This window comes from Talpa occidentalis, unplaced genomic scaffold, assembly GCF_014898055.3.
Source record: "Talpa occidentalis isolate TD23 unplaced genomic scaffold, MPIMG_talOcc4v2.1 talOcc4.8, whole genome shotgun sequence".
Lineage (NCBI taxonomy): Eukaryota > Metazoa > Chordata > Mammalia > Eulipotyphla > Talpidae > Talpa > Talpa occidentalis.
In genome coordinates, this window is record NW_023605194.1 from 103,114,348 (window position 1) to 103,134,493 (window position 20,146).

At 34.4% G+C, this 20,146-nt stretch overlaps 1 protein-coding gene across 1 annotated transcript in view; it reads left to right on the forward strand.

The window, feature by feature from the left end:
- Positions 1 to 14,164, forward strand: part of PDGFC (platelet derived growth factor C) — a 162,657-nt gene extending 148,493 nt beyond the window's left edge. The window contains exons 4-6 of the mRNA XM_037497085.2: positions 5,307 to 5,514; positions 9,821 to 10,038; positions 12,591 to 14,164. Coding sequence (XP_037352982.1) covers positions 5,307 to 5,514; positions 9,821 to 10,038; positions 12,591 to 12,707 — 543 coding nt within the window. The 3' untranslated portion in view covers positions 12,708 to 14,164. The remainder of the gene's footprint in view (positions 1 to 5,306; positions 5,515 to 9,820; positions 10,039 to 12,590) is intronic.
- Positions 14,165 to 20,146: the final 5,982 nt, after the last annotated feature.

Consider the following 20,146-nt stretch of genomic DNA (forward strand, 5'->3'; position numbering starts at 1 on the left):
GGAAGATTCCTTGTAAATGCTGTGATTTTAAAATTGTACTCACCACAAAAATCCTAATAAAAGACAAGCTATGGTTTTTCAGAACTAAGAAACTATTGTGAAATTATAGGACCAGTTCAGATAGGACCATTTCAAATAGAAAGTAGCTTTTCTTTTTCTAAAAATGGATAAAAGATAATAGATCACAAAATATTTTGTTAGCTATGATAAAATACAGGAACACAAAAATGATGATTTTCTTCCCCAAAAGTAACGCTGGAAATTCAATGCTATTTTGAGCTTGCAACAGATTCATATAACTGTTACTTGGAATATGTGACTGTCAGTTATTTTCAATAATATAAGTAGAAATATATCTATTAAATGAAAAATTATGGTCCAGACTCACTAGGATTTGTGTGAAGCTTGGGTGACTTGTGTGATTCACAATAGTAAATCCTCAGTTTAGCTTTGCTTGTTGCAAGGAGAAAAAATCTCTCCTATGATACAAAGGACTTATAAAAGTTAGATTTTACATGAATTGCAAATATTTTGGTCTATTTTGTTCACAGTGCACCCCCTCTTAGGCTTTTTAATACATGTTTGTTAAATTATTTAGCGGATACAGTATAATATTAACCTCTGTTTCTACTTAATAGATATTAAATTGAGACGTCTAGGACAGCATTATTAATTAGCTAGGGCTTCCCTAACAATGCCCACAGGCTGGATGATTTTTATTTTCTCACACTTCTGGAGGTTAGAAGTTTGCAATCAATATGCAGTAAGATTGGTTTCTTCTGAGGCCTCTCTCCTTAGCGTTCTCCCTAGACTTCACCAGATCTTTCCTCTGTGCATGTTCCAATCTGCAGCCTGCTCCTAGTAGAGTGGTATCAAGAAGACAAGAGAGGGGCCTCCCTGGTGGCACAAGGGGTTAAGCACATCGCTATGAAGATATCCACAGCCCCTGCAGCACAAGTTCAATCCCGGCCAGGGAGGTGACCCACATGTTGCAGCAGACCTCTCCTGCCTCGCCCAGTGCTCCCCTCAGCAGTGTTTTTCAGTCAGTCGGCCTGTTCTGCTCCCCACTCCGTCTCTGGTGAATCCTCTCACCCCCTACCTCTGGCCTGTATCCCGGTTATTGTATGCATAAATAAATAAATCTTAAAAAAAAAGATGACAAGAGATAAGTGTCAGGCAAGGTGTAGAGAAAATGGAGCTTCTTGTATCTAGAAATTGCATAGAATACTTACATGTAAAAGTTGGAAAGAAACTTAAAGATCACTGAATTTACAAAAGAGGAAACTAAGGCTCAGCCGGGTCACAGAATTTGCACAAGTTCTCTTCTAAAATGTGAGCAGTTCCAGGGTTGGAGACCAGTCTCTGGGACTCCTGACCAGGGTGCATCTCTCTCCTGCTGTCTTCCGGAATGATGTTCAGCAAGACATTTAAAGGACCTCACTTTGTATAGAGTCTTTAGCATTGTTTGACAGGATGCCACACTGCATAGAGATTTTGTTTCTCTTTTCTGGTTTTTCATCTTCTAACCTTCCAAGGTCATGTACCTGGAAGGGTCTAGGCTAGAGTCTGCAGGTAATAGCAGAGAAGAGTGAGGGTGTTGATTTCGTTGTTTACATTGCCTAACACCAAGAAATTTTGCTTTCCACAATTGACCACTGTCATCCACTAGTCTCAGAGAAACCCATCACTAAGTACTAAATGTCTATTTCCATGGCAACAGAACACTATAGAAAATAGGAAATGTGCACATCTAATGCATTTTGAGGCATTTAGCCCAACCATAAGTGTTTCCAAATAACAATGATGTTGCTAGTATTTTCTGGACAGTAAGTATGAGCAAAAGAGCTATTAGTTTATATTGAAAGGAGGAGCATTTGGCTAGATGAAAAATTAAAACTTAAAAAATTAGAGGACTTTGCCCTCTTTTTTTTCCTATTGCTCCTCTTTTCCACTGAGAATTCCTTTAGACAACATGGAATAGCAGAACTTGGGAAGTGAATGACTTGGTCGTTCCGTGAACCAGTAGGGGTGGGGTCTGGGGTTGGGGTGTACTATCATGAGAAACCCTTCAGTAAAGCCCTGTTTCATCTTTCATCTGTCCTGCCTCCTGATTCATTCTTTGAATCTAAGGGAAGTGAGTGGATTCTCCCCTTTTGTCATTTGGGTGGGTACTGTGTGTGTGTTTGTGAGGGGGGCGGTTCTCTTAAAATTGATCTTATTTAAATGTTTGAAACCTCGGAAGTTCAGAATGTCAATCAATATATGCATGCAGTGTATGCAACTAGTTACTTTCTCCCACCTTTTGTCGATGGAGGAGATTGCTATTTTGATATTTCATTGATTCCAAGGTGTGCATAGTTTGCCTATTATTACAGGCTTTGTTGTTATGTTTTCTTTTGTACAAGTATTTTAACTTTATCTCAGCAATATGGATTTCATTCCATCTCCAAGAGATATGGAAGCAAAATAAGCCAACTTATTCTTGGATTATGGTTTTATTGAAAAATAGTTTTACTAACAATTTTATATCCTTCCTAAAATAGGCAAGTGCACTCTGACACTTTCATGAATAATATGTACTTTGTATTCATGCTCTATACATTTACTCTCCATGTGCAGACTATGACACATGGGATTTGTTTTATATCATTGTAGTCATGAGTAATAAATTATTTTGTGGGTATTACTGACCCTTAATTTTTGCCCTGTCCAGAGATAAATTTTGGTTTCTAAATTTAATCATTATTAATTCAGTTGGTTAAATCAATAATTAAAACTTCTTTAAATAGCTTTTTAATCTCCATAATGTAGTTATCACTCATAATAATACTCTATCAAAGCAAATTTTTTCCATTGGACAATTAAAAAATACTGCAAGTAACTAGAATTGTATTAAATTTGGTTTCCGCTCTAAAATTTCAATTCTAACTGGTCGAACAAAACATTATAGATTAATTGAAAACATATTAGTGCTTAGATTTTATCCACAGGGGCTGTATCCACAGAACCTCGATCCTTTTCTAATTTACAAAGACGCTTCTACTTTTTAGGTCATGTGCCCACAAGATAGCCCAGAAAAGGAATCTTTTTCAAGTTAACACTGTTAAGATATATGAACCAGTAATGACTTGTTACTGAGGAAGTTTTCATGGATGAATTGAGTTTAAAGAAAGGCTATTATCATTGGCAAACATTTATTATGTGCATCACTGGAGGGAGAGCTGTGCATGTGGAGAAAGGAGAGCAGCATTTAGTGTGCGTCCAAATACAAGGTCTGAAATGAATACGACATGCGCAGTAGTTAGCGAAAAAATGAGATTGAGTGGAACAAAATGTACATGTCTTTGATGAGTAGAGGATTAGATGAGTAAGGTGAGCCAAGGTCAGACTGTGAGGATCCTGAGCCCAGGGTATGGAATTTGAATTTTTGTCCTCTAGATGAGTATTCCTGGCATTTATCCTAATTCATCGCATGATCAGTGATTTATTTTAGGTAGATTAACCCAGGGTTATGAGACTTAGAATAAAAAGAATAAGGGAAAGTCTGTAGGGAATAGAAAAAAGTTAGAGGTAGCTGTGCTGGACTTTCAGTATCTCAACCAAGTAATGAGAGTGAAAAGAAAGAGCTGATATGATAGTGTTTTTATAGCCAGTGCTATGATTTTTACCTGACCTTCAAAAGGAATTCATATTTATTATAGAAAATATTAAAAATATGGATGTTTGTTAAGAAAAAACATTAAAATCACTCTTATTTAAAGCAGAAATAAATGTTATCGACATTGTATGCACTTTGTTTTTTTGTTTGTTTGTTTACTTTGTCTGCTGAAGTCATGGTATATTAATGCTATATTTGCATAACTTGGTTTTCTTTTAGTTATTATTAGATTGTAGACCATTTCTTTTGTTAATAAAATTCCCAGAAGGCCTCACTTTTAATGACTATACACGACTGCATTTTATGAGTACAGTTTAATTTAGATTTGATATAATGAATAGCAGTCAACATATATGTATTATTTAGTAACACCTCCTCTCTCCCTCCACAAAAAAAAAAATTAATAATAAAAAAATAAGTTAAACATTTATTCATATATTTTTCCCATTTGGATTTCAGCCCTGACTCTCTACCCTTAGTCCAATTTAAAAATTGGGGGGAAGAGGAGATTCTCAATGAAATTTTATTGAAATCTTTGTCTCATTTTGCTGATTGCCACTTAAAATGGTGATGCTTAAGTCATTCCTCTATACCCAGGCATTTCGGTTGTTTGCAATTTTTATTTCAATTAATGTTGCAATTAATATTTCACATATTTCCATGTGCACAAGTCAAAGGTTATAAACCTCTAAGTAAATTGCAGGAACATAGGTTGTATCCATCTTCAACTCTAGTTTCCCATGTACATCTGTTCCATCAAGCAGCATGATTGTACGAGATACACTCACTTCTCAGGCACAGCAGAGAAATTCCAATTTACTCACATCCTTGGCAAGCCTTTCTTTTAAATGCCTGCCAATGTCATGTGTGTAAAATAGAATCTTTTTTTTTGGTATGTGAAAAATAATATCTCAATTTATCTTGCTTTTCTCTGGTAATTAAAGAAACCTAGCATGTTTTTATGTCTGTTGGCATTCAAGCTTCCTGTCTGGAATTGCCTGGTTCCTACTGAGTTGTTTGTCTTTATGTGTTTACTCTGGATACTAATCTTGTGACAGTCAGTGAATTTGCCAAGATGTTTTTCCAGTGTTTTTGTCTTTTACTCCTATTTAAAAAAAAAAAAAAGTAGGCAAATTTATCAGACTTATCTTTTATGTTTTGGGTGTTTTCTGTCTTGATTAACCTGATCTCTAATGTCAAAGACTTTTCACCTGTATTTTGTTTTAAATCTCTAAGGACCAATTATTTTATAGTAAATGTATAATTCATCTCATTTTGCATATCTATCAAGTGAGTTACCATATTTAAGCAAATGAAAAGTGGAAAACAAGAAAAACTTGGTAAACTTTTATAGTTTCCACTGCAAATCTATAATTGAACCATAGAGACTTTTTTTCTTTTTTAAGAAACAGATATCCACATTCACTAGTTATCACATTGTGGAAATGAAAATTTATATTTTTCTCATTGACTGCATAGGAGTTTGTGCTTATCTGCACAAAATCTTGGCAAAGTAATGACTTGTGTTGAATAAAAATCTGTTTCTCATGTGATTTTACCCTCAGTCTACCTAACTTCATACATATAAGTCCAGAATGAATACATTGTCATATATTAACAGTTAACCTAGGATTTGTTTTACTTTCAGCAATTCACAGAAGCTGTGAGTCCATCAGTGCTACCCCCATCAGCTTTGCCCCTCGACCTGCTTAATAACGCTGTCACTGCCTTCAGTACATTGGAAGATCTTATTCGATATCTTGAACCAGATCGATGGCAGTTGGACTTGGAAGATCTGTATAGGCCAACTTGGCAACTTCTTGGCAAGGCTTTTGTTTTTGGAAAAAAATCCAGAGGTAAATTCTCTCTTCAGATTAGAACCTCATCTAATTTTCTTAGAAGCTGGAATGTTTCCCATTTCTCTGCTATATCTTTTAATTTTCATAACATTGAGCATATTAACATAGTAAATGAGAATGCATTATAACTCAGTGGATTTGAAAAATTAAAAGGGATACTGTAACAGAGACATCTATCAATATATTACAAGGGGAGGTACCATTTTCTCTGCCCCACTCAACTGTGGGTGGAGCTGAGCAAGCAGGTGAAGCTTCTAAAATAAAAGCTTTTGACCATATGAGCATATCCCCTGTAAAGAGTCAAAGGGTTGACAATTAAACTTAATTCCACATGGTCAAGAAATTGAAAATGCTGTTAACCAAGTTGACTCTAAGGTTAGCGCATGTTCTTGGTTAACGTTGGAATTGCAAAGCATCTATTTCAGGCACAAATGAAAATGTAATGGAAATAATTGGATAATTATAATACACTCAAAATTCTGTTTCAGTCTGTCAGAAACATTGAAATCTACCCAAGGTCACTTTAAAGAATGGAATGACAGTCTAGAGAATTGATATAGAAAGAACATTATTTAATTTGAGTGATTCACTGGGGCAGTTTACACAAGACTTGTTCTAAATCATGTCAGAAAGAAACCTGATTCCTACCCTTTCCTGGTAAGAGGTTCAGCCTTTTGGATCTGGAGCTTTAATCTCTGCAGGTCATGTTCAGACTTGCCAACCATGGTATTTTGCTATGCCAGCAGACATGGTTTCCTTTCAGCGATCTTTAAAACCTGTGTTCAAGAACATGGGCAGCTAAATCTTGTGCAGATGCTGAAAGCTGTTACATAGTTTTAAATCTGATCTTGGTGAATAATTGAGAAACACCCCCTCCCCAGCCCCCTCACTTAAGAACAGGAAAATGAAGACCCAGGAATATCTGAAAGAGCCAGGAATAGAACCTTTGTTGCAAATTTTAAGTTTTTATCATGTTGATCTGTAAGAAGTAGTGCAAATTTTAAACTCAATTCTAGTTTTTTGACAGCTGACTTTAGGATTCCAGCCTGAAAATTTCCCTTCCAGCCATGCCTTTAGCCACCAGGTGCTCCAGGAAGATTTGGCCTGCAGCTAGTGTACATTTAAAAGCATCCAGCACTGAACCAGATCTTTCAAATATTCATTTAGCACTTTCCAAATTGAAACCTTTTGCAGTTTGCCAAAACTATTAACTTTTTGTGCAGACAGTAAGTGTGAGAAAAGCAGTGTATATTTTTGGAACTTTACATAAACTAAAATGCAGGTGTGGGATAACATCTATATAGACAAAACCAACTCCCTTCCCAGGAGTCTTTCTACAAAGAAACGGGGAGTAAGACGTTTAAAAGCTTCTAATTAGACATCAAAATAGATTTTCCACAGAATAAACATATCTCAGTGTTACCACATTCATCTTTGAAAGACCACCCTCAGATAGCATTACAGTAATAGAATATCCCTGGGCTGAATATCTTAAAAGAATGAACAACCAACAAAGTAAAATGTGAGCACACTTTTTTTTTCAGTTAGTAACGTCCTTTTAAGTAAAATGTTAATACTGATGAATCTGAGCAAGAAAATGTGCATGGAAATAATAACATGCTCAGATCTTTCTTCTTTTGAGAGACTAATTAGTGCATGTATTGTCTTAGAGGATAGTTCTGAAAAGAGAAAAAAAAGAATGTGAAGCCTGTATTTTACTGTACAATAGTTTGCACTGAGAAAGTTTCATGGGAGTATTATTAAGTTCTAAAAGATTATGTGTCCGGGCATGCGCTCACACTCCTGCATGTTTTCTCTCTCAGTCTCTCTTTCTCTGTTTCTGTCTCTGTCTCTCTGTCATTTTGCCTTAAGTTCTGCAGTGTTTGGAAAAATAGTGTCACCAGATATAGTTACGTGACTTATTCTAATTAGTTTTTGTGAGTTTGAATCCTGAGATATAGTGCCTAAATTTCAAATAAGATCGTCCAAATCTAAAAGCCTTCATTATTTTTGTAGGTGAGTGTAGACCTCAATAATGTTTCTGTTTCCTTATTTTCCCTCTCTTCCTCCCTTTCAGGATTTTCATTCATACCTGCTACTGCAGAAGAAAAATACCATGTTTTCTAAGCCAGGCTTAACTAGTACTTAGAAAGGGCTTTTGACTTTTGTGTCAAACATGATAAACGAGTGGAAGCTCAGTTGAAAGTGTGTTTAAATTTTTGCATTAGAGCAGGTATCATAACTTAGTTCACTTGGGAAATCTATCTAACCTTTTATTGTGGTTAAGTAAACATTTTAAAGTGAACATATACAGTCTCATTTTCTAGTTTCATGAAATAGCGTGTTTAAAAGTATTTGAGGTAGATGAATATCCTTTGAAAGCTAAGAGCTTTATTCACATTCTAAAGAAGTATAAATCTCAAATGAGCAAAATTTAGACAACTGGCTTTTGTGTGTGTGCGTGTTTTAAGTTTTCTCCCTTCTTGCCAGATATTAACTTCAAGAAAAAAGATTAAATACATTCATGTTTAACTTTAACAAAGAAGGAGCAATATGCATATATACTGTTAGCTCAGCAAAATGATATCAGGTAAAATATGTGACACCATTTACCCTAATTATCTCATTAATTTTGGTTGAGATAAATTGGTCTTTCATATCACTTAAAAGAATGAACTCATTTCATTTTAAATATTTAAAAGCTTTTCTTTCTCAGGATCATTTTTCAGATGAAGAGGAAATCTTAAAAGACTCAAAAATAATGATTTTCTATTGAGTTGGAAAAAAAAAAATTTTAACCAAGATAATGATATGAAGCGAATGAATTAGCATTTCCTTTTTTCTTCCTTATATTTGAACAAGGTTTGGCAACCCTGCAGCTTACTGTTTACAGTTCCATGTGTATAACTTTACTATAGTTATTGAATATATATAAATTGGCTTCCTTTAAAATTTTAGAAAAATTTGATCTCATATACAAGTATAACATAGTCAAGAAAATAAGTGCTTTATTCTTAATTACTTTATCATGTACAAAGTATTAAAAAATTGACCTATCATATTTAAAAATTACATAGCAATTATTAACATTTGAAGCATTTTTAACTGGACAATGTTTTCTTTCACTTCATACATCAATATGTTCCAAGCAACATTAGTGAAAAGCTGTTTAACCAAATTTGTTATATTTTAGTTAATGTCAACATTTTAATACAACTTTTATTTTGAAGAAAAATCAGCTCTGTTTGGGTATGCTATCCAAAATGCTTATATTTTCTTGGAGTTGCTTTTATTTGGATAGTTCTTGGGAGAAAAAGCAGTTATAAAGCAGAAATAAAAATTATACTACAGATGTTTGTCACAATAATAATTAACTACTACTCCTATGTTATGTGTAAATTTATATTAAACATGACCTATTATTTTGATATAATTTTTTTCGAGGTAGTATCATGTTGTAGTTAAAAACAATAGTTCTTTGAGAATTTACTGCAACAATCTGATGAAAAGATATTTTGTTTGGTCTTCACAAGTAGGTATTCTTTTAAAGAATAAAGCACAGCATAGTTAAACAGCTTGTTAAAGAACAAAGACAATGGTCATCAACTACACATTTCTTCCATCCTTCAGAAGGGGCAGAACAGGAATCCAAAGGAGTCTAGTTATCTAAATTTCAAAAGACCATAAATTACTTAATGCACCAAGACTTTGCTTTCTAGCACCTCCTCCTGCTTTTATAAAATATATCATTTTTTTTACCCATGGTCCACTCAACTGTTTCCAAAAATCCATTCATCCTTTTTTATAGTTTTTGATTCTTACTGCCAGTAAGATCATACAGCATTTCTGGAAGTCATTCTTCATCCGCTGCATGAGTTTGTCATCTTTTTAGAAATTGCATTTATTTTTTTAATAAAAACATTCATCATTTATATTCTATTCTTCTTCTCTCCAATGCTCTCCTTGTTTGCTTTTTTACCAAGGTTAAAAGGTGTAGCCCTCTTCTTTCTCTGTAAAGTTTCCTATTTATAGCTCTCAACTGTTTTGTTGGCACTGTTCTTCATGTTACACAATGGCATCCCTTTATTGGTCACTAAGTCATAATGAAGCTTTGTTTACTATAAAATGGAAAGTCTTAACTTGCGAACAGCATAGCCCGAAACCTAGTTAAAATAAGAAAGGAAGTTAGGGGTCTGTTCATGAAATAGCTAGATTTCTTCATGAAAAAGAGTGTCATGAAACACATTCGGGCTCAAAGCATGAATGAACATGTATTTTTCTTTGCTTTCTTTTTGCCCTGCAGTGGTGGATCTGAACCTTCTAAAAGAGGAGGTGAAGTTGTACAGCTGTACACCTCGTAACTTCTCTGTGTCCATAAGGGAAGAACTAAAGAGAACTGACACAATTTTCTGGCCAGGCTGTCTCCTGGTTAAACGCTGTGGTGGAAACTGTGCCTGCTGTCTCCATAATTGCAATGAATGTCAATGTGTTCCAAGTAAAGTTACTAAAAAATATCATGAGGTAGGTAGAGCATTTTATTTTGGGGTTCCTTTGGGTATATTATGTCTTAAAAATAACAAAAGAATAGATCAGAAAATATTATTTTTAACAAAGGCAATGTAGCAGTCATGAAAAAAAAGCAAGGTTTACAAAATAATTTATGTTTTCATATTCTTTAATTAGGATTATTAACTGACAAACTCAGACAGTTAAGGATCTACAAAGCTCTTCCTCCCAGTAGTCAATGAAGTTTTTGTCATATTAAAAAGAAAAATGTTCTAATGGGAAAAAAAAATCAGTGAAACTTAGCAATTTTTCAAAATATGAAGGAAAATATTTTAAAGAGAAACTTGGAGAAAAATAACGGTCTATGTTGGAGAAAGGAGATCCTCGATACTTATTTTTCATAAGGGGACATAAATCCCAAGAAGACATGTTCATGGTGATATTAATCTTCCTATTAGTCAATTACTTCAAAGAGATTAAACCTCTTATGGATTCTTCACCCTTTATGTCTTCATTCTGTGGAATTAATGTTGGACTCTCCCCAATTTTATGGCAACCTCAGCATCATGTGGCATTCATATCTCAGGAAGCTGTCCCTCGTGTGTCTTTATGAGTCACTTTTAATTGTTATAAAACATTTGCATTAGTCCAAGCAAAAATTTGTCTTTCTGACCTTATTTCAATATGACTTCATTACTTTTTATTTTTCCAATAAGAGAATCAAGCAGAATAAATATCTACTTAATAAAAAAATACAATTTTTTCCTGTGAATAAAGACATTCATGTGAGGTAATATAAATATGCACTTTCATAAATTGTAATGCATATGACATGGTTGTCCTGCCTGAGGAAGGAAGGATTTAGGATTGTAGCATGGCATGATTAACTGTTAGGACTATATATGGTAACATCCATAAACTCTACCTTTCATAGTAATTTCCCCTGTTAACTTGGAAAATATGTACAAGTAGAAATTAGAATTGGAAGCATTGGCTATGCCATTATTACAGTTTATGTCATTCCAAAATTGATTCCCAAAATGATTTATAACAAAAGTATGATAAGGAATATACCAGTATCTTCAGCATTAGTTTTGATGCCACCTTAACTTGCTCAAAACTACTATCAATTCTGACACATAAAATAATATTCAATAGACATGAGGTTAAGTTTCACATTAGAGCTATAATTTTTATCTTAGAATTGTGAAATGTAATGTGCTTTAAAAGTTTACCATTTCTCATAGATTTTAAAAGACTTTGCAGTTTCTCTCTATAGTAAGAAAGTTACTAAAGAAGAATGAATTAATGGTAATATGATGAGTCTTTCCACAATAATTTCCCAATCTGACTTTAATAATTCACATTTGGCAGCAGGATGAATAGAGACTATGTCACTTTTCTCTTTAAGCATTTGTTCACTCATGTGTAAAATAGGGGCGATAGTTGTAAATTACTTCATAGAATTCTTGTGAGTTAAAGTATGTAAAAACATTATTATAGTGCCTGGCACCCTATAAGCATTCAAAAAAATTTTAGCTAATTAACCTTTGATATGACCACATACTCCAAAGGAGGTACAATCATTCTTGATTTTCTTTTTTTAAATTTTTAAGTACAACAGTCATAAGACTTAACTTATGCCTTTGTGGATTAATAATTTCCAGGAATGGTATCTTTTAGTAATTGCTCTATGAATCTATCTGTGTCATAACCAAAGAACAGAGAAGCTAGACAACTCGCTAGCATTATGTGCTCTGTCCTTTGTTCCTAATTCAAAAAAACTTTCTGAAACTTTATCATTTCTCTTACAAGAATTATAAGTTCTTATCAAATATTTCAAATATTATGGAATACATAGCTCGGTCCTTTTGTCACAACTTTAAAAGGAGATGTGCTTAGTGTCACTGTCCATTTTGCTATGTTTTTATTAAAAATCTCAAATATCCAAACTACAAATATCACTGTGTCAAGAAGGTATTGTGGTTAGTATTGCCATGCTTCCACAGACTACACAGTAGGATGCAGCTGCAGAAAGTTAGCTGTGACGGAGGCTGAAGTCTATGAAGTACATCTAATCCAGCTCATCAAGTTTATAGAGGACTTGAAGAGTAGCCAAGAAAATTAATGAGTGGCATAATTGAGCAAACTCAGCTGTAGAGTGATCGTGTTTCTTTTCCCGGTATTGCCGTACTCACATGCATTGCTTCAAGTATAAATATTTGTCCAATATGTGAATAAATGAATGAGTGAAAGAAACCAACAGCCAACAGAAAAAAGAATTGTATAGTAGTTGGTTCCACGGTGAAATGTTCTCTGGTGTTGTCAGATGAGTAAACAGATTACATACCCTTTCCCTGAAGGATTGTTATGTTTTCTGAAGCAGCATCCTTCAAATTGTTGGAAATAAGTAGCCCTGTCTTTCATGAAATAATGCTGATCACTTATGATATTTTTGAGGGGTGGAAGATGTGCTCAGGTATCTTCACAAGGAAAACAACCAAAATTCTTGTCTATGAAATTGACATTGGTGGATTTTAAAGGTGGTTTACATTGTTCCCTTTTAGGTCCTTCAGTTGAGACCAAAGATTGGTGTCAGGGGATTGCATAAATCTCTCACCGATGTGGCCCTGGAGCACCATGAGGAGTGTGACTGTGTGTGCAGAGGGAGCACGGGAGGATAACCGCATCTGTGGCAGCCATTGCCCAGAGCCGCCAGCTCAGTGGCTGATTCTGTTCTAGAACTTACGCATTTTCTCCATCCATAATCTCAGTTGTTTGCTTCAGGGACTTTTCATCTTCAGGATTTACAGCATGTTCTAAAAGAAGAGACACAAGCGGAATCAGGAGTTGTGCAACAGCTCTTTTGAGAAGAGGCCCAAAGGACAGGAGAAAAAGTCTTCCATCGTGGAAAAAAAAAGATTAAATGTTGTAGATCACTAGCTAGTAACAGAGACACCGTGTCCTTACTCAGCTAGCTCTGCTCCATATTTCAGTTATCTCAAGATGGCTTAGGGTCGTGTAAGTAAAGGAAAAAACTGTGCAAATGGGCACCTGATTCTTTTCTCTTGCTTAACTCTAAAGCTCCATGTGCTGGGCCTAAAATCACAGAAATCTGGAATTTTTTCCCCTTATATTCACATACATAAACCAGAGCATTCTATGTTCTACAATCATGGTTTTTAAAAAGGAACTGTGTTGCTATGAATTAAATTTATGTCATGCTGAAAGAAAGACTGGATTTTCCATATTTCTTAATTAAAATTTCTACCATTTAGAAGAAGAGAACTACATTCATGGTTTGGAAGAGACAAACCTGAAAAAGAAGAGTGGCCTTATCTTCACTTTATCTACAAGTTGGTTTATTTGTTTTATTGTGTACATTTTTATATTCTCCTTTTGACATTATAACTGTTTGCTTTTCTAATCTTGTTAAATATATCTATTTTTACCAAAGGTATTTAATATGCTTTTTTATGACAACCTAGATCAACTATTTTTAGCTTGTTAAATTTTTCTAAACAAATTGTTATAGCCAGAGGAACAAAGATGATATAAAATATTGTTGCTCTGACAAAAATACATGTATTTCATCCTCGTATGGTGCTAGAGCTTAGAGAAATCTGCATTTCAAAATATTGAAAGGGAAGTTAATTGAATTTGGTAAGTTGCAAAGACATTTTGAAAAATAAATATGTCTTCCACCTCTATTATTGGAGATGCAAATTAAAGCTATGAAATTAGACATTCAGATGCCGGCATTACTAGTCCCCAACCTTTCTTTTGGGAAATATGAGCCTAGCTCAGAAGAACATAAATCTCCTTGAAATAAGAAACTTGGCAGTTTCCTGAGAAACATGTTCCGCTGTCCTGTAGGTACACATCCTATTTATTGTGATGTTCTGGTTTTATCTTTAAACTCTGTTCCATACATGTGTATAAATACATGGATATTTTTATGTACAGAAGTATATCCTTTAACCAATTCACTTATTGTACTCTTTGGCAATTGAAAAGAAAATCAGTAAAATACTTTGCTTGTAAAACGCTTAATATTGTGCCTAGGTTATGTGGTGACTATTTGAATTTAAAATGTATTGAATCACCAAATAAAAGAATGCAGCTATTTTGGAGAGAAATTGTGTGTGTGCGTGTGTGTGTATGTGTGTGTGTATAAGTGTGTTTTTGTGTGGAAGATTTCTCTCTTGAATTTCAAGAAAATTAAAGTGGTAAAGTTTCGTGTTACTTTGATTTTCAGTATGCAATAGCCTGTCTAAGTCAATTCAAAAGACCCGTCAATTGAACATTTCTGATGAGACTTTCCTGCTTTTACTGCAATGCTTTTGAACCATAGTTTTCTTTTTCTCACTGGCCTTGTTACTGATTTCTGTCTGATTAAATTGCAACTGACTTGAAAGTAGTATGTGTTTTATGAAATGCTTATTAATAAATTACATGGGGAAAAAAACACAAGCCTTTACCTTTCCATTCATGCTTTTCAGTTTCAATGACAATTCTAAGGCAGTGAGCATAAACTGATTTGGCAGTTGAAAAACAGATCCTCATCTTCAGACAGAGATCTCTGTCCAGAGGTGGTATCTCAGCACCACTATTCCTTTTCAACTTGTGGGAGAGTTCTAGACCCAGAAACTGTGTTGTCTGCAGACTCCTCCTTGGCGGTCCTTTTTGGGGTAGTTGTTGATCTGGAAATCCTACCCTATGCCAAACCATGTGAAAAAAAATATTAAATGAACATACATGTTCTATTTTATTGACCGACCTTTTCATACTTTTATCCCGGCCTTTAGAGTCCACTGTTTAATTCTGTGCTGCACTGGAAATGCTCTTTGGAGTGTGTCCTTTAGCAACTTCTCGTTAGCACAGTAAACACGCTACTGAATCTTAGGGTGACTGACCTCCATGAAGGTACTTATAACCGTCCTTATAACTTATACTCCAGTACTTATAACCGTTAAATGGAATACCTTCTTTCCCTTTTATCTTTATAGAAAGTAATTGTTTCACTTTACGTGTTGGCAGGTGTCACAATATTACCAGATTGAACTGATTAAAACCCAAAGTACCCTGCTTCTGCCTACTAACTCCTTCATTTTACAGATTGGGAATTTCAACTTCAGAAATAATTTAGAAACTCTATGGTTCCTGATGTCACATTCCATGCTGAATTTTTAAAGACATAACTTACCCATTTGTTCATTTGGAATTTAATGACAAATCAAAATAATAATAGGTAATTATAATACAATATGACAACACTTAACATTGAAATATTCCTGGGAGCTGAGGAGAAATAATTTCCTTTATGGCACCTAAGGAAAGGGACTAAGAGACTATGGAACTAATGAAGAAAAGCTCCATGAGAAGTGGCACTGCAGCTGAGAGGAAGTTACTGATACAGGTAAGCATAGCAGCAGGAACAGTGCTCCAAAAAGAACACAACATATGCCAGCACAGAGATGTGAAGTAATATTGGTATTTTCAGGAAACAGTAAGTACTCACCAGAGCTGTATAATAGGCTTGATGGTGCAATATGAGCAGAAATAATGGGATTATATTGGATTTAAAATGCTATGCAAAAAATTATAATAAATATCCTTTGTAAAAATCCCATCTGAGTGACATGATCAGATTTGTCTAAAAGGTTCTTCTGATACTATATAGAAGCTGGATCGGAGGGGAGTGAGAGTAGAAGCAGGGCAGGAAAGCCAGAAAGAGGGGTGAGACATGAGGATCTTGGATCTGCAGCCACAGAGATAGGGAGGTAGACACATAGCAAGAGAGACTGAAAAGGCAAAGTTGATGGACTTGCCAATTTAAACCATTTAAAGTGTGAAGGTAAAGTAGAATGTCAAGCAAATGAATAGTTGTCCTACTCCTTCCTATGGATGTTAGGATATGATATTTATAATTTTGAATGCATTTATGGTAAGTACAATATCAAAATCTTGAAGGTAAGTATATAAAGTATATTATATATAAAATGTATTATGGCATTAAGTATATTATTTTACAATAAGTGATATCAAATATGCTTTGGATTTTTGTCACTCCTCAAACCCAATTGCAGGCATAAGTAAATGCATCTGGAGTGGAAGAGCAAATGGAGGATAAGGAACTCATGGAGGATGTTTTCATGGTACAGCTACTCATTTCTTTGTTACTTGCACCTTTTCAAAGTACATAGACAAATTATTAGATGAGGAAGGAAATAAGATGTAGGAGTGAATAATATAGACATGAAAGCATGCCTCATGTGGATTCAGACTTGCACTTTTATAAAAAATAACTAAGCAAATGATCTTTCAGGAACAAAGACCCTTATCACAGAAATCAAAGAAAACAATTTGTGGTCAATATAGTCAATGTTTCTAGAATTCTGAGAAATGATGACCACACTTGCCATTAATGGATTGAATTTTTAAATTTTTTTTTCCAGTAAAATGCACAGGGAAATCTATGAGTGAGAAGAATAAAGCACTTAGGTGTTACTTGCTTTCCATTCACTAACTAGCAATAGCATGCAGGATTCCTACCTTATAGAGGAATTTATTTGGCCTTCAGCATTCTTAACTAAACAAAAAAATTAATGTTAAAAATTTTTATCAATACACTTTAACAGTGCTTTGAAACTATGTTTCCTATCAAACCTATTCAACTGCCATTTCTTTGCAACATTAAGAGATTTATTTATTCATTTATGTATTATGGATTCTTATTCTATAGTATGATTAATTTTTTAAGTCAGAATTTAAAAGTCTTTAAAATTTGGACATATATAGGAAAACGATGATTCATAGTCTCCTCATTTACTGCTTTTGCATCACCAAACCTGAATACTCAGTTTCCTGAAAACACCAGTATTCCCAGAAATCGCTGCACTAGGACATGCAGTAATTTTTTGGTAATACTGTTCCTGCAATTATCTATTTCAGTAACTTCCACTACATCTATTAAAATGTTAATTACATTCTTTTGTACTCTGCCTCAAAGAGCACGTGCACAGCCACCTACACCAAGTCCAATTCATTTCATAAGCTAAGCCATTACAAAAAAATTCATGTTACTGTATAAATCCATATAAAATGGAAGAATGATAATTAGTATTTTGGTAGGAAATACAACAAGATTAATAACTATCATTTTAAAAATTATATATACAATATCGGCTGGCTTTTTTTTTTTTTTTACAGAAATTGGAAATCTGAATCTAAAATTTGCATGGAAATTCAAGGGTCCCCAAATAGCAAAAAAATCTCAAAGACAAACTACAGAGTTGGAGAACTCACAGTTATGATTTTAAAACATGCAACAAAGCTATAGATACAGTGTGGGAAGACTTAATAAGCTTAAACATACCAAAAAATGGAATAGAATTGAGACTCTAGAAATAAACCCTTATATTGATGGTTTACTGATTTTGGAAAAGGTGCAACAATTCAATGATGAAGACTATTTTCACCAAATGGTGCTAAGACAACTGGATATCAACATGAAAAAAAATGAATTTGGATCTTTATTTCATACCACCAAGAAAAATTAACTCAAATGAATGACCTAAATGCAAGAGATAAAGCTATAATATTCTTACAAAGAAATATCAGAGGAGGGGCCTCCCCGGTGGCGCAGCGGTTGAGCGCCGGGTTGCGAAGCTGCCCGCAGCCTCGGTAGCGCCGGTTCGATCCCCAGCTGCTCCCCGGCCACCTGAGGAGGGTCCCACATGGCGCGCAGACCTCTCCTGCCGCCCGCTGCTCCCCTCAGCAGTGTCCTTCGGTCCTTCTGCCTGCTCTGCTCCCCGCTCTGGCTCTGGTGAATTCTCTCACCCTCCCGCGCTTCTGACTGTACCCAGTGCTTGTATAAATAATAAATAAATAAATAAATCTTTATAAAAAAAAAAAAAGAAATATCAGAGGAAATTCTTAGTCCATGCTCAGATATGATGATACCAAAAGCACAAGTAACAAAAGAAAATGAAGTGGACAACATCAAAATTAAAAATTTTATTACTCAAAAGACACCATGAAATAAAAAAATAACCCACATAATGTGAGAAAATAATTACAAATCACATATATGATGAGGATCTTGTATGAACAATATGTAAGCAACTCTTACAACTCAACAATAATCAACTCAATTAGAAATGATGATTAAGCACATTAAATGATAACCAACACTGGAAGTCATTAGGGAAATGCAAAATAATATCACAATGAGTTACTACTTGACACCCACTGGACTAGAATAGCTAGAATCAAAAAGACAAAATATTAACAAATGTTGGTGATGATGTAGAGAAACAAATCCTTAAATGTTGCTGGCAGGGGATTGTAAATATGATCATTGTGGAAATCAGTTATGCAGTTCTTCAAAATATTAAATAGTTAACACATGGATCACTAATTTTACTCCTAAGTATGTATTCAAAAGAACTGGAAATCCTGTACATCAGAGTTCATGGCAAAATCTTCATAACAGACAAAAAATAGAAATCACTCAAATGTCCAACGATAAATGGATAAACAAAAGGTGTTATATTAGTATTAGGGAATATTAATCAATAAAAGGGAATGAAGTACTGATATTCACTATAGCATGAATGAAATATGAATACATGAGAGGTAGTAGTCATTCACAACTGGCCATATATATTTAACTTTGTCTATGTGAAATGTTCAGTATAGGTTAATCCATAGAGGAAGAAAGTATATTAGTGTTTACCAAGTACTGGGGGAAGAGCCTAAATGGGCAATGACTATTAATGGGTACAGTAGAGTGATGAAAATAATCTAGAATTATTAATATTTGTGTGACTATACTAAAAAAATACTAAATTACACACCTAAAATGGGATATTTTGGTATTTGAATTTATCTTGATAAAACTTGAAATATTTATAGGTGTGTGTATAATTCAGTATTTAAGAAATAAAACCCCATTGCCTCCCCCCCAAAAAACCCCACAAAGAATAAAAATCTAGAGCACATGATTTCCATTTGCTGTCTATGCAGATAGGTATAAGAGAGATGAATGGGCAGTGTTATAGATGGAACTATTTGTTTCAGTTTTGTCGTATGTAGTAATATTTGACATTTACATCTTTGTCGTTGCTACGTGGTAATTGGTATATATTTCCCCTCAAATTTGGTTTGCCATGTGTCTTGTTCAAACAGCAGTATAAAAATGCCAGGGATATGGTTTGAGCTATTAAATGTGCTTGTGCAGATGGGTTTGCCCTTGGACTACCGCCGTCAGCTTGAGAAGAGAGTGTTCTAGAATGCTTCCTGGTCCCAGAGGAGTCCAGTGCAGATGTGAACACCATAGAGGCCATGGTGCCCAGACCTGCTGAGGCCAGGAGTCAGGATTCAACCCTCAAAGACTGGAATGAGAAAGAACTTTCCTTGTTGGAAGCCACCTTGACTTTGTGGGTATTTGTTAGGCAGTATTATTTAGCAATGGATAACTAATTGGTGAGCATGACTTTATCTCAAAGGAGGTGATACCATTTATGTGATCTTTTCAGTGAAACTACTACATATAACTTAAGTTGAAGTTTATGGACAAAAATTTGAAATGGAACAGAAAAACAGAAAATGTTTCAGCAAGACAAGATAGAGCCTCTGTAAACAATCTCACTACAGCTGTAAAACAATGTTGAAAACATTAAAAGCATGAAACTGTTTTCTAAGCTTTCTTTTATTTCACTGAGTATTGATTTGCTGGTAAGAAAAAGAGGCAATAAACTCTGACAATTTCCCTTATCAACAACCATCCTCATTTTTCTTATGTCATGCTTAGTTTAATAAACATTTAGCTAGGATAAAACATTTGATAAAAGTGTTTCATGTTAACATTCTAATAAACTCTTTTATAATGTGAAATACTTCAGAAAATTTTCGTATGTTCTTTAGATTATTTTTCTTTGCCAACTTTCTTTCTCGCCCAGTCTGTCATTCTCTCCTTCCTTCCACAGCTCTTCTTTCCTCCCTTGCTTTTTTTCTTGCCTGCTTTCTTTGTTTTTTACATGAAGTTATTTACATAATTCTCATGCCTTTCCATTTTTTTTTTTTCTGGTAATTTACCTAATGTGTGGTTTGTGTCGAG